Here is a 14,933-nt window from a genome sequence, read left to right on the forward strand (position 1 = left end):
AGTGTCAAAGTCACTCAAGCAACTACAAGAGTTGTTCAATAGATTGGACAACGGTCTATCTTTGAAATTGAGATAGATACAAAGTCGCTCGAGCGACTACAAAACAAAAGCTCAGATTAGTCTTTAAACAACCATTTTCGTAAATTTCTCTCACAAACCTGACCCAAACTCTTTCGAACTCTCATCTTTCTCTCAAATTTTCTTCTCTCCGCCCTTCAAGATCATCAAGCAAGGTATGATTCTTCTAACTTGGGTTGATTTTAAATTGATTGAAGGATTTTCTCTCTCTAATTGACTATGGTTTCCTTTCTCTCTTTAAAATTTCAAGGTTACAAACCTTAACTCAATGTAGGAGTTTGTGGCCCTTTGGTGATCTAAAGGAAGTTCAAATCACTTATTTTTTACTTTGTCCTTCACCCTTTATTAAGTATCCTAAACCTAGAACCTTGTTAATTTAGAACTGGTTTATTAGAGATTTTAGGATTTTTGGGATTTAGGGATTTTTGGTTTAAATCGATTTATTTGATTTTGTTAGTGATGAATTATGTTATTTTGGATATTGGCTCAATGGATAATACTCAAAAAGTACTTGGTGCACACATTGGATGCGAAGTGTTTAATTTTTTAATATTGACGTCATTAGTGTAATTGGAATATGAGAATTGTTTTAATTTTTTAATATTGACTTGATTAGTTTAATTTGTATATGATAAGTGTTTACATTTTTTTAATATTGACTTTGATTAGTTTAATTGGTATATGAGAATTGTTTTAATTTTTTAATATTGACTTGATTAGTCATGCGAATAATGCAGATATTAGTCATAACTAATGCATACGGTGAAATTTGGAGATATTAGTCATGCGGATAATGCAGTATGCATGGATTGGAATCAGTTTGATCAGGGGGCAGAAGGTGACTTAGTGGTGAAGCAAGTGTTTGTGAATAAGTCATAACTAATGCATATGGCGAAAGCACATGACACATTGAGAACAACTATCAATACAAGACCCAACGTTCAAACATTGAAATTCTCGTATTGAAATGCATGAAGGACAAAACTTGCATATGATATCTTCGGGCGATAATGAAGAACTCAATAAATATGTGGATGATAACCGTGCTAAGAGGGCCACATACATGCATGAATGCCTCTTTAACACAAGGACACCGACAGATGGATTCTGAATACTTAGGATGTGAGGTTTTATCTATGGTCTGAGCTGATTTGAAGATTAGTGTTGTAGCTATCCAAGCCTTTACGAGCCCAAAACTAAAACACGAAGTATCTTATTTCAAGGTATGGATGACAAAATAGAAAGCAATGAAAAAGTTAATTGGGACGTTTGAGGCATTGTACAGTGTATTGCCTAAGTTCTTTGAGGCTTTGAAGATGTCGAATCCAGGCAAGGTTGTTTATTTCGAGCATAAGGATACTAATAACATAGTTGCAACATTTGGACGCGTGTTTTAGGCTTTTAGGGCATGCATTGAAGGCTTTCATCATTGTTATCCATTGATCAATATTGATGGCACGCACCTGTATGGAAAGTATGAGGAGAAGTTATTGATAATAGTTGCATTTGATACGGATAATGGATTGTTCCCGTCATGGTTCATAAATTGTATTATTGTGTATGTCACTAATCGTCGTGGTATATTTGTGTTGTCCAATCAACATCCCAGCATCAAACACGCGATACGAGAGCAATAACCTGAGCCACTTATATATCACAGATATTGTATATGACATTTTGCCAGTAATGTCATGACGAAGGTCAAGGATTCGGATTTGATGGCCACCATCAATATGATGACTAGAGAAAAATCTCGAAACAGGTTTGATTTCTGGATGACACGGATGAAATGATTAAATATTGATACATGGCATTATCTGGACAGAGAAGAGAAAGAAAGATGAAAATTATCAAATGATGATGGAAATAGTTATGATGACATGACTACCAACATGTCCTAAAAGGAGGTTGATTTTTCCTATCATTACTCTTATACAATTGACTTTCTATCAGTCAAATAACTACTTTGTCATGAGGATGATCAAAGCAAATCAATATCAACATGAAGGTAAAGAAAGGCGAAAGAATGTGATGAAAGAATTTTTACGAGCAGTTGAAAGATCAAAGCAACATCAAATACGTCAATTCCATCATGCTCCACCGACATTTCAAGTTTTCACTTGTGTTCGCCAGACGGAAGTTAATCAATAAGGCATATGAAATCATACAGTTGAGATTGAGAATCAAGCTGATCAACAGAGCTATTCATGTAACATGTAGATGTTGGATCATCGTCCTTGTTCACACATTATTGCTTATTGTTTGGCAAAGCACGTAGACTTCTATCAGTTTGTGGAGTACTATTTCACAGTCGGTTCGTACGCGGCTTCTTACGCATCAACCTTCTACCCAATGCCAAATGAAACTGGATGACCTATATATACAATGGGTCATTAGTGATCCCATACATTGAACTTCAACAATTAACAAAGGGTCGACCAAAATCAACACGTTTGACTAATGAGATGGATATGTGAGAAGGAAGCTCACGCTACAAATGTAGCATTTGTGGTCAAACAGGACATAACAAGAAAGCACACAAAGCTAGGGTTAATGATAGATATTTATTGCTCTGTGACATTAATAATGTACTTGTAAAACATGTTTGAAATTGATATTAGATGAATGTTAGTTATTGCTATATTGGGTACTGTTGTGTACCAATTATATTAATGTGGGTTTAATGATGTTGCCTATATTTTTTCTAAGTTTGTTTTGTAGGATGAATTATTTGAACTCTTCATTCATCGTTCATCATAGTGGTTTCATGTTGAACAATAATATCAAGTATTTACATGATACTGTGGATATTTTTAAGATTCATAAAATGGAGCAATGGAATACGATAGATTGTAATCATTATTTGAAAAATGAGCTTAATATTAGTCTTGAGTTGTCACAGTTGAAATTTCTTAGACATTGTGCACCTCTTTCTTCTGGTCTTGTTGACCTCAAATAAGAGATTGACTACTATGATATGGCAATCGACGGTGTGACATATTGGCATGTTAATCTTTATGTGTACCATGAAGCTGCTGACTTGAGTGAAGACCATGATCGTAACACATATCGCCAAATTGATGGCATCAATGATAACATAGAATGTTGGAGGGTAAGGACTATTTAAATTTTACATATTCTTTGTGTTGTTTCATATTTTATATTTAATGTAATTAGTTGTTCCTTGTAGGTTGCTGAATCTTCTACAAGAGTTCGCTCAAGAGATGAGATCGTGAAGTTAATGGCAAAGAAATGATCGTGAAAGAAGAAGATTGGTTTAGGTGTCGGAATGACTGCTATGTCTTTATTGCATATATCTTGTTTTGTAATCACGTTTTTACGCTGTTTATATTTTAGAATTTAAGCATTTGAAGAAAATATTGTTTGGAAAACCATTTCGAGCAAAAATTACAAAATTTAGACAATTTTCAACTAACATATGTAATATCTACATAATGAGTCTAGCACCCTATCGTTCTTCTAGTACTCGGACTCCATATGATTGGGGCGGAAGATGGAGCAAGGGCAGAAGATGTACCAACCTCATCTCGACTGTGCTATGAATAATGAGCTTGACCAAGTCTGCGTGTCTGACCTCCTCAAACCTAGCACCACGTGCTGGCTCTACTGGATCTGCTTACCAATGAAAACAATGTCCCTCACCCAGCTCATGTAGAATATCGTGACATGTGGCGAACCAACCATGGGCTACAACAAAAGTGGCATAAGAAATAACATCAACCATAGCAGCACCAACTAGTCTAGCCTAGCCCTCTCCACTTCCAAATGAGCCTACATAAAATGGTAAATAGTTAATTAACAAATCGTAAAATATATGAATAAATAATAATTTACTTGAAAACTTACAACTCGATGAAGCCTACTCATGTGAGGCTCATACTCTAGTTGTGGAATGGCTGGAGTTTCTGTTGGATGACTGATGAATATATGCATGATAGATGTATTCCACCGCATATAGTCATCCTATGCCCAAGTTTGTGATGCGCTCCTATACAACTAGATCATGTCGCTGCTCTATTGTTGTACCCACGCTACATTCTCGTCAGCCTAGCTTATATTGCTCCGCCCTCTCTTACTTAACTTGTGCAAAGTAGCACTCGTATCCACTAGCCTGATAGTAATAGTAAAGGTCGGCCTTTCTCTCCTTCCTTTGCGAGCAGATCCCCATAGGCATTAGCTTATCTTCCTTAGTGACATGCATGACAGGAAATAGTTAAACGAGTGCTAGCTATCTCAAGTATCCTTACCTTAGTGCCATGACTGGAACTCTCAATGCCCTATACTCGCTAGTCATTATATTAGTAGTAAACTATAAGACTTTTTCTTATAATATTGAAAATGAAGCTTCATCTCTTACCAGTTGCTCCCTGCGGATTTTAGTTCTTTTGAAGTGAATTGCATCTCGCGGCCAACAAGCTCTAGTGACTGCCTCGATCAAAAGCCCTTAACCTCCTTCCTATTTGAGGATGATACCCGGGAACAATCCTAGATCAATGAAAGCAACCGAAGCATAGCAAGGAAAAAGGGAGTGCCTCCTATTCATCATGTCGAAGCAAACAGTTGCCTGTCCACTACGAGATTAGATAGAATGTCCAGGTAGCTCATCACACCTAAACAAGAGCTGAGGGCAGCTTCAGACTGACTAAGCCGGCATAAGTTCCCAGACTAGAGCTGCACTTTGAAATATGCTGAAATAGTAAAATTGATGTTAGTACCTGATGAGGCCTCTGACTATCAAGCTCAGCCCTAGCGAACGAAACCACAGTGGTGGGATTATTCTTGAAAGTCCAATCCTCACTCCAGATAGCACCTAGGAGAGGCAACAACTCTTCCTCTCCAGGTACGACATGCGTAAAGATCTTTGGTCGACATAGATATAACCATTCCCACGACCATAACTACAAAATATAAAGTGTCAAGCAAAAAATTTACAAACATAACATCGAAAAAATTTACGAACATAACATCGAAACGTAACAATTTATACTAAACTATAGTAACATAGCACATCCACCCATCCCTCGTGCTCCACTCCGATAAGCTCGACAAAGATTTCGATATAAAACTACTAAAACAGCTCCTCCCTTGCTATACGTACTAGTCAACTAAAGGTCCTCCAATAACGACAGATAGTGAAGTGAAGTGTTATCGCCAGATTAAAGGCTCGAGCATACTATCGCAATACATCCTTTGCAGTACCAACGGCCAGTGGACTGTGATGACCAAAATTGTCGAAAAGTCACGAAAACTGAACAGAGACACCCTACCTCTGCATACGAGGGGGAACCCGGCCCAACAATCACTGCATGACATCATCCCATTGCTCGATCGCATGTCTAATAACAACACGACCATCCACTCTCAGCTCTAATAATAGGGGTGCACATGGATCAGGTTGGGTCGGGTTTAGGGAGATACCTCATCCGACCCGCATAGGGTCGGGTGAGGTTTTCTTCAACTCTCAACCGACCTCATTTGAAGATGGGTTGGGTTGGGTACGGGTTAATCGGGTTAGGTTTGAGGTTGGGTCGGGTTGGAGGTTTCTATATTAACTGTACATTTAAATGTAAAGATAAAATGGCTACATAAACAAATAAATAATAATATATATTTCCATAATCCCATTGAAGACATCTATACAATGTTTATCAAATAGAGTGTTTATATAAAAAATAAAAAAATAAAAACCAAGAAGTCTCTTAATCGAAAATGTACACGTCGTATTGGACAGTGAACTAGTTAGTGGAGTAATGGTGATAAGTTCTATTAAATATTGAGTTTTTTTTGATAAGCAAATATTAAGTTATTAACTATTAACTTACTAAGATTTATTAAGTATTAACTAATATTAACTATTAATCCTTTAGTGATATAGAATTGTATGTATAAAAGGGTTGGGTCGGGATAATAAGGGTCGGGTTGTGCCATAACCCATCAACCCGTATAAGGTCAGGTTGCACATTACATAACCCTTATCCAACCCTCATCTAAATGGGTAAGGATCGGGTTAGCCAGTTTGGGTCGGGTTAACCAGATTGGGTCGGGTCACATGCAGGTTATGTGTACCCCTACCTACTAACACACTTGTATCCTAGAGAGTGACTGTCATCTCACCGCAATGAAGATGAAATGTGTGTCTCGCGCCTCCATGGCTCAACTAATGTCATAAGTAGTCCATGGTCAAGCCTGATACGACCAATCTGGGTGATCCTGTAAAAATCTGCCTCGATCACAAATGGTGTAACACATGCGTCTAAATCCCAAAGCGCATGGTGCCTAAATGCAGTGATGGATCCAAGATCCGATTTCACTGGGGGCACAATTAAGTGGCGGGGGGTCTGCCATAATTTTTTTTTGGTTATTTATATAACTCGAAGATAATTACTAGTAATATTCAAGCAATAAAAACATTACATCTTTATTTATCATAATAGTTCTTTACGAATTTTCATCTTATGAAAACGTTTTATTACAACATCACTAGTAATAGTTACAAGCAACTCTTTTGTATAAAACATACAAGACAATCATTTAAAAATTAATCACTAATCCAATTGCGCAAATCTCTCGAGCACACGACAAACTTATAACAACATTGAAACATCAAAGTACAATAAAATATAATATGGAATCGAGCAAGGCCAAATAAAAAATGCCATGTAAATTTTCTAATAGATAGGGAAAAATAAATCAAGAAATTTGCACCAAAAAATCGAGAAAGAACAACATTCCAAGTTACTACAAAGAAAGCTTCCTTCGGTGCTAAAGAGAGAAGTTGCTAGAGACGGAGGAAATTAAATGATAGCTAAAAGAGAGGAAGGAAAAAACCTAACCTTGAATATGGATGGGTCGGACTTAAAAATTTTATTGGGGACACAAGAAAATTTCACTGGGGGCTTTGTAATAAAATTCACAGCAGCCCACTAAAATTTCCACTATTTTAACAAATTTCATTGGGGGCCTAGGCCCCCTATGAAATACTAGTTCATCCACCCCTGCCTAAATATGATAGCTCACGAGCATCATCCTAAATATATAAATACAAGTTAAATAACAACCTTAATAAATAAATTATAATAAAATGAACATTACACTCCAAATACTCTAACCTGACCACTTCAAACATCCTCTGATCTATTATTAGCCTACATATACAAAACAGATCCATCAATTGGACTAGGTTGTTGGTCTCTTATGATCCCAGCTACGGATCGAGATGTCGAACGACCACCACGTATTCGTGCCATACCCAAAAACTATATTAGGAGAAGCGAACTTAAAATATAATGTCAGTTCTATGTCTATGATTTCCTTATGAAAGAATTATCAAAACCAATAAGAATTAATAATTTTAAATAATAATACATTCTTATCTTGATTACCTATCAAATATTTTCTCTATGAAGAAAAGATGCAAGTTTATTAAATTTTGTTATTCCTTTATCTTTTTCCCAATTTTATGCACTTGAGTAAAAAAGTTCTTGCATATGGTTTTAAAATGCTATTTTCATTGAAGCAGTGCAAAATGTTATAATTGTGAGGAAAAACACAAGCAACAACCGTGATCAATACAACAAAGGAAAGAAAAAAAACAAGCCTTGTAATAAGTTTTAGAAGAAAGAAAAGGCAAAAAAACACGTGAATCGTCATGATATCACACGAAGTGTCAAACAGGCACAATATATTGTCAATATCATTCTGTACCCTCCAGTTCAAACAATCAACCAACAGAAACATAATATGAGTTTGATGTCACATATATGCGAAGTAAAATGTGATCAACATGCTAAAACTAGAAAATTTATGCAAACTAGATTATCAAAAATCCAAAAAAATTTTAAAAATAATTGCATGATAGAAGTATACAGAGACATGTCTTGAACTGCAGGATCTTGTACCCTTCATGGATGGTGACCCAAGAGATCATCATGTAACTCTTTCCCATAAGCGTCCAAGGGGAGTGCTACTATTCGACCTCATAAAAGATTATGTAGAAGATAATTCATATTGAAGCAAGATTTCAAAAATGATAAATAATTTAGAACTCAGTGATCTAAGGAAGAATAGAAAATAACATTTCTTTAATAAAACCACTTTTTCATCATATAAAACTTGCTTTGATGCGTCATGCAAGAGTTGAATAGAATAATTGTTCTCTCTGCATTCATTCACTGATATTTTCAAGCATGTCTAATAGGATGTTTGCCATGGCATTTAATTGATTCTTGCAAGTGCATATGAACAGATATATTCCAAGTATGTATAAGAAATAAACCAAGTTCATTTCCAGTGTCCATAGGTGAGACTCATGATGAAGATGATGAAGTGCAACGAGCATTAGCTGCTTCAATGGAAAGGGTTAAAGATGCAGATAGTGGTGATAGAGTGGCAACTAATACTGACAAGCAGCAAGAAACCTGTCTGAAAAATAACCTTGTCTATCCACCTCTTCCCGAAGAATCCAAGGGTGATATGAATCTCATCTGTAGAGTCAGGCGTTCGTCTTCCAGATGGACGCAGGGTTCAGAGAAATTTCCTACGCATTGATCCAATACAGGTATGCCATATTATTTTAGTGTTTCTTTGATTGAAATCTTTTGTGGTTGCATGGTATATGTATGGTAGTTGCCACAATGTTGGAGTTGGGGTTAATTTAATGCTCTGCTAAAGTGTGAGCTTTTGTAAATGTCCTAATGGGATAATTAGTTTTACATTTTATTGATCCAAATAAATATTGAGCATAAAGTAGTTGATTTCTTTACCTACCTTCATCAATCAGTACAAAATATATATTATTCCTTTAAGTAACCAGTCGGAAATCGCTTTATACGCTATAAGTGTCAACAAAAATACGAATAGATGTCAAGAAAATCTGGTCTGCTGTGAGTTGCATCATACATTTTGTGATCAACTGAGATGCCCCCTATAACCGGATTCTTACAATATGACTGATTTTGAATTTTTGAGCTATATATGCCAATGGTGATCTTCGCCATGAATGATACTTGTCAAGCTATAGACACAATAAAAGAAGGTCTTGAATTTTTGAGCTATATATGCCAATGGTGCTCTTCGCACATGAATGATACTTGTCAAGCTATAGACACAATAAAAGAAGGTCTTTGACAGATGACTCTTGACAATTTTGACTAATATGTAGATTTTTCATGACAGATTTGTTATCATGCCATCTTCAACTGTTTGAAGAACACCTGATGAACATGGGCTTCTTTCCAAGCCCAGATTTTGGTTTTAACATTTCCATACAATCCAGGGTGTCTATGCAGATAGAGATGTAAACAGAGGGCGAGTATGCCCGTCCCCTTTAGAATTATTTATACTATCATATCAGACTTTGGAGAGAACATATTCCCAATATTCCACATAAAAGAGAAATCCTCAGGCTGTTGTTGAACCTACCTCACCTACATGTGTAAGCTAAATAAAACATATAGGTATGGCCTTTACTTTCAGGGGAGGCATGGCAGAAAGCTTTTAACATAAGCTGTTCATATCCACAACAAACAAGTCAGCAGAAGATGCAGCAAAATTGTGACGCAAAAGGAAGTAAATAGCATTCATCTTATTTGACTTACTACAGTATCCATCATGCCCTTGGCCACAAACTATTTGATAATTTTGATTCAAGGGCAGAGAAAAATGCTTCAAGCACCAGAAAATGTCATTCAATCAAGTTATAAATACAATACAGAAGGTTTCAAATGATTAAATAAGTTTCGATTACCCTACTACAAAGAAAATTTATAGCAACTAAGCTGCTCAATCAAAACCGACCACCAGAGTTACATGAGTTTTGTCAAAGACCATATCCATGACCACATTCAAGGGCAGGAAAATCCATCTCTCATCTCAACTGATCTTTCATGACAACGTGACACCATTCTTCTTATTGAAGTCATCTCCGTCATCCTCTTCACCCTCTACGTACTCCTCTTCACCCTCAACATTTTCACCTTCATCATAATTATAGTCCCCTTCATCACCTTGTTCATAATCATACTCACCCTCCCCCTGCTCATCAGCTTCATACTCATGATCTTCCATACCTTCATCAACAACCATACCATCTTCAGTCTCAAGCTCACTGGCATTAGGTACTTGAGAAGACCAACCATCAGCAACTTCATTGTTTAGAGCTTCAGGTGATTCATCTTCTTCCTTATTGCTAACAACATGGTTGTTGGTTTCCTCCTTTTTTACTGACTGACCACTTTGCATCTCTAAGACTGATGTATTCTTGGAGCTACTGAATGAGTTTTCCTTATCATTTTGATCATGTTCTTTATTAACAGATGCAGCACTTCCTGACGCTGCTGCTTCAGCTTGCTTTTTTCTCTTAAGAATCTCACTGAGGGGCATTGGCCCCTTGAAAGAAACATCACCTTCAGATGATTGATGATGATCCATCAAATGTTTACGCTTTCCAAGAGATTGATAATCTTTATTATCTGTATTTTTTGCTGCCCTGAGCTCTGCAAGACTCCTTGGACCAGAGAAATAAGTACCATCATCAGGTATTCCACTTCTAGTCCTGGACCCTCTAAGGTATCCCTCATTGTAATCCTCTTCTAGCTTGCCTTTCATTCGGTCACGTAGCATCCCCTGGTGGGAGGACATTTGTGGTACTCCCGGAGACAATCTGCGCCGATTCCTTCCCCTGTCAGTCTCTCTTTCTGTGTGCAAGTCACTTCCACCAATAGGAGACCTCACTGGAAGCTTTATTCTACCACGAAGGCGACCACTGATGGAGCTCTCATGTGAAGGTCTATGAGATTCTCTGCGAGAAGAATCTCTGTAGCTTTGCTCCTCAACATGGCTGTCTGGAACATACTCATGACTGACAACTGACCGTAAACCGTTGACCCTCCTCTGCTTTGATAAGCGGTATCTCAGATCTGATTCAGAGATATGATCAGGGCTCTCATCTTTTGAGTAACTTCTTTCTAGGTGAGGATGCCCCATTGACATTCTCTCAGATGAAGTTCTGTGCTGCTCCCAAGCATGCTGGCCATGTATGCGATCATAGGAGTCGTAAGCACGTGGATCACGGAATGCTTCTTGATCAACATCTGCTATTGAACTGTAATCAGTAGAATGCCCCATATCATATTCATTTACACTGTTCATGTCTCTTCCTTCATGAGCTCTTGCTCTCCCATATTGTTCTTCACCGTGGAAGTAATCAGAATCTCTGTGGTCATCATCTACAAGAACATCAAAACCAGGAGAGGACTCCCTCGGTAATTCATCAACATCTTTACCATTCTGGTAAGTGTGATCATCGGACACATGAGAATAATGAAAACGATTGGTGAACCGACTAATCAAATTTTCGTTGCCAACAGGAGGAACATTAGTTGCTTTAACAAACCTGGAAACCTCATCATTCATGCTAGCAGATGGCAGCAACTTCCTTTCAATTGTCACACTATTTTGTGGTAGAGCACTTTCAACTTTTGGTGCAGCTATAGCATCAGCAAGTGGTCCAACTGCCTTCGAAACATTTGCTTGAGAGATCTTCTGATTTTGACTACACTTTTGAAGGGCACCAAAAGGCTTCTTTTGGGACTGAGGCTCACCGGCAGGTGTTGGCTGTGGAGTTTTATTACTTGAAGGGCTTGGTCCATGCAAGAAAGCACATCTGTCACCCTTTAAGCAGAACCCCCCTTGGAAGAAAATGCAAGGGACCGCTTGCTTCCCTGCACTATATTGAGCATGAGCAGTAGGCGCTGCAATAGTGTGCGGTGGAGGGTAAGAATTTCCAGCAGGAACTGCCATTTGGGTTCCCAACAAGCCATCAAGAGGCTGAAAAGAGAAAATATACATCATCTCAGGGTCTTAAAAGTATAAATAAGCCCTATTCAAAACACTGTTGAGAATCCATCCATGTCTGTCAGTTGAGTAATGATGTGGCATGGACACACTCTTGGTCAAATTTGCTTGTCCTTCTGAATTACCACATGTCAACTAATTATTGGGTGTTCAATTAAAAAAAAAAAAAAAACTCTCTCGCTCTCGCTCTCTCTCCCCCTCTCCCCCTCCCTTCCTCTCCTCTCTCATTCTCCCTTCTCTCTCTCTAGAAGAGCTCGGAATAGGCTAACATAGGCCATGTACTCAAACACCAAAAAACTCCATCCTCCATTCCAATAAAGAAGCATAAAGTTTCAGTATATTCCTATGTCTAATCCATCCCTGATGCCAAAAGTTTCACTATATCTACTTTCCATAGTTTCTTTTGCAACTAGTGTACCACCATTCTCTTTTAAATCCATCTGATAAACTTTGCCAAACAGAGTGTCACCTTCCAAATTACATAGTTCTTCCAAATCAATTTCAAATTGGTTGAAAGACTCAAGTTTCCAGTTTAGATCTACCCCTTTCACCTCAACATCATTTCTCATCTCAGTTTCACCATGCTTAAATATCCTAGCTGTACCTCACATGCATCAAGATTAATGGATAATTATTCATTCCCACGAAACAATTTCTCAAAGCTCAGGAGTAACATTTCTCAACGACTGGTTATCAGACAAATCAATGAAACCAAGCTTCCATGTTTCTAATTAAATTTGGTGGAAGAAAACCACTAAGATTATTCCTTGAGACATTCAAAGAATTCAAAGAGCTCATTAGAGCTACTGTTCTCAAATTAGCCTCCTTACTAAAGCTTCTGGCAGGGAGCTATAGAGAAAAAAAATGAAAAATGAGGGAGAAGAAAAGAATGACAGAAAGAGCATAGATGATTTAGAAGTTTTTTTGAGCATGAAACCAAAATTGTCGGTTGACATGTGGTAATTTGAAGGAATTTTTTTTCTGACTTGCTGTGTCCATGCCACATTCTCTCTCTATACTAGCAGACATAGACTGTTTGTGAACGGCAGTGTGAACAAATAAAATGCAGAAGGGCTTAATGTTGACATTTCAAAGTAAGAGAGCTTAAAGTTCACATTGTGTCAAATAAGCGGGCTTCTAAATGACTGGTCCCTAATATGAAACTACCAACCCTTTTGCCATTTATTTCCGTTTTCAAAAGTTAATCAAACAATCATAGTGCAAAAAAACAAAAAAAAGAGAGGGAAAAAAGGCATTAGGCATAATACTTACAGGATGCCGAAAACCACACTTCGGATTCAAGCAATTGCCATTCAACCAGAAATAACAATCCTTGGGGTTTACCCGGGCATATTCACTGTGCCGATACTCGCATTCACTTCCCTGTTGACATGAATAAAAGGGGAACCATTAATAATAATTTGTTAAGGACTAAAGAACACACTTTTTCCAGGGGACTGACATTAAACATCTAAAGCATCCTCTCTCTATACTGACTTCATAAGAAAATATGAAGTCAAATATAAGACAAAACGATTACATTCGTAAGGACATGCATGTGATGCAACATTAGACCATTCTCATATGCTTGCTGCTACTTTGTTCTAGCTGCAAGTTCCCATACCCATAGAATAAGTTCTTTCATCCAATTTCCCAAAATGGCAAAAAAAAGCTAGCATGAACAAACAAAATATGCATAGCTACAAAGTAGATTTGCAAACATGAATCTGCAATTGAGCGGAAAAATGTTGTCACTGATATCTTTGAGTGGATTCATCTCCTTCTTTTTCAGAAACAAACAATTCCCAGAAAAATTCAGGCGAAAAAGTAATCATCCAATTCAGGAAAAAAAGAACTTTGACTGTAGGAGGCATCACATCTTTTTTCTCATATAGGCCATTATAAATTGTTTAAAGATGGGATTCTAACAATACAAGAGAACAAGCCAGTCTCTCTTGAAAATCAAACATACCCATGAGAAAGATCAACAAACAAGCTCTCACAATTAACATTTAAAATCCACGGCCCGATCCACTAAGAATAACTCATCATCAACATTAAGTATAATGTTATCATCACAATTCTAGGTTTTTGATAGAAGATAAAGATTTACATAATATACTTTAAAGATCCAACATCGGAAACTAGCCATTAACTCAAATCCCACAATTCAAAAATTACACTCTCAAACTAACACAGAATAAATTGTCAAAATCGTCAATCCGAAAAGTAAGCCAAGATCCCTATAGTAATAGGATGTTGTGGAACCATAAAAACCCTAAAAGTGAAAGAAAAATTGAAAGAAAAAGTGACAGAAAAGAATAAAGACCTTTTTGCAGGTTAAAGGGGAAGCAAGAAAGTAAACACAATCCGTGTTTCTCTTCAAGGCCTCTTCCTCTGCAGATGGAGCTGCGGAAGCAGAATTTGTTGTTGATGACGGAGGTGGTGCTTGTGCTTGTGTAGATGCAACCATGGCAACTCGCGTCAATACAACTCCACAAAGAAAGAGATCGTTCCACTCTTAGATCGAATTGCAGAGGCCGAACCGAAGAGAAATAGAGAGGCGATCGGAGGAGATGATGAAGAAGAAGAAGAGCCGCCACAGATTGAGATAGAGAGAGAGAGAGAGAGAGGGTCTGATGTGAGAGGGAGCACCTTGAAAACCAAGCAGGTCGAACCCTATTGAAGATGTATACGTAACTATGTATGTGTATGTATGTGATAACTAAACAGGGGAAGTACTACCTGCACACGTGGCTGTTCCGCCTAGCTTTGATGTGTTTTTCTTTTACAACCCTATTTTGAAAATTGTAAAATTAAATCCATGAATCCCCGCGCCCCGTCCCTATTCAACGTATTTGAAAATTATAAAATTAAATCTTTAAAAATTATAAAATTAAATTACACATATTTGAAAATTGTAAAATTAAATTGCACATTCTAGGATTCGAACTTGATACTTCTAGATGGGAGAACCTGAT

General features: G+C 37.3%; 1 protein-coding gene across 1 annotated transcript; it reads right to left on the reverse strand.

Annotated features, from left to right (window-relative positions):
• Positions 1 to 9,663: 9,663 nt before the first annotated feature.
• On the reverse strand, positions 9,664 to 14,639 carry LOC120012908 (zinc finger CCCH domain-containing protein 17-like). The gene is made up of 3 exons (XM_038864469.1): positions 14,282 to 14,639; positions 13,225 to 13,335; positions 9,664 to 11,925 (listed from the first exon to the last, which is right to left on the reverse strand). Exons 1-3 carry the CDS (start codon positions 14,423 to 14,425, stop codon positions 9,982 to 9,984), a joined length of 2,199 nt encoding a protein of 732 aa, XP_038720397.1. The 5' UTR covers positions 14,426 to 14,639; the 3' UTR covers positions 9,664 to 9,981.
• Between the last annotated feature and the right edge of the window lie 294 nt (positions 14,640 to 14,933).

Source organism: Tripterygium wilfordii, chromosome 13, assembly GCF_013401445.1.
Source record: "Tripterygium wilfordii isolate XIE 37 chromosome 13, ASM1340144v1, whole genome shotgun sequence".
In the NCBI taxonomy this organism is placed as follows: domain Eukaryota; kingdom Viridiplantae; phylum Streptophyta; class Magnoliopsida; order Celastrales; family Celastraceae; genus Tripterygium; species Tripterygium wilfordii.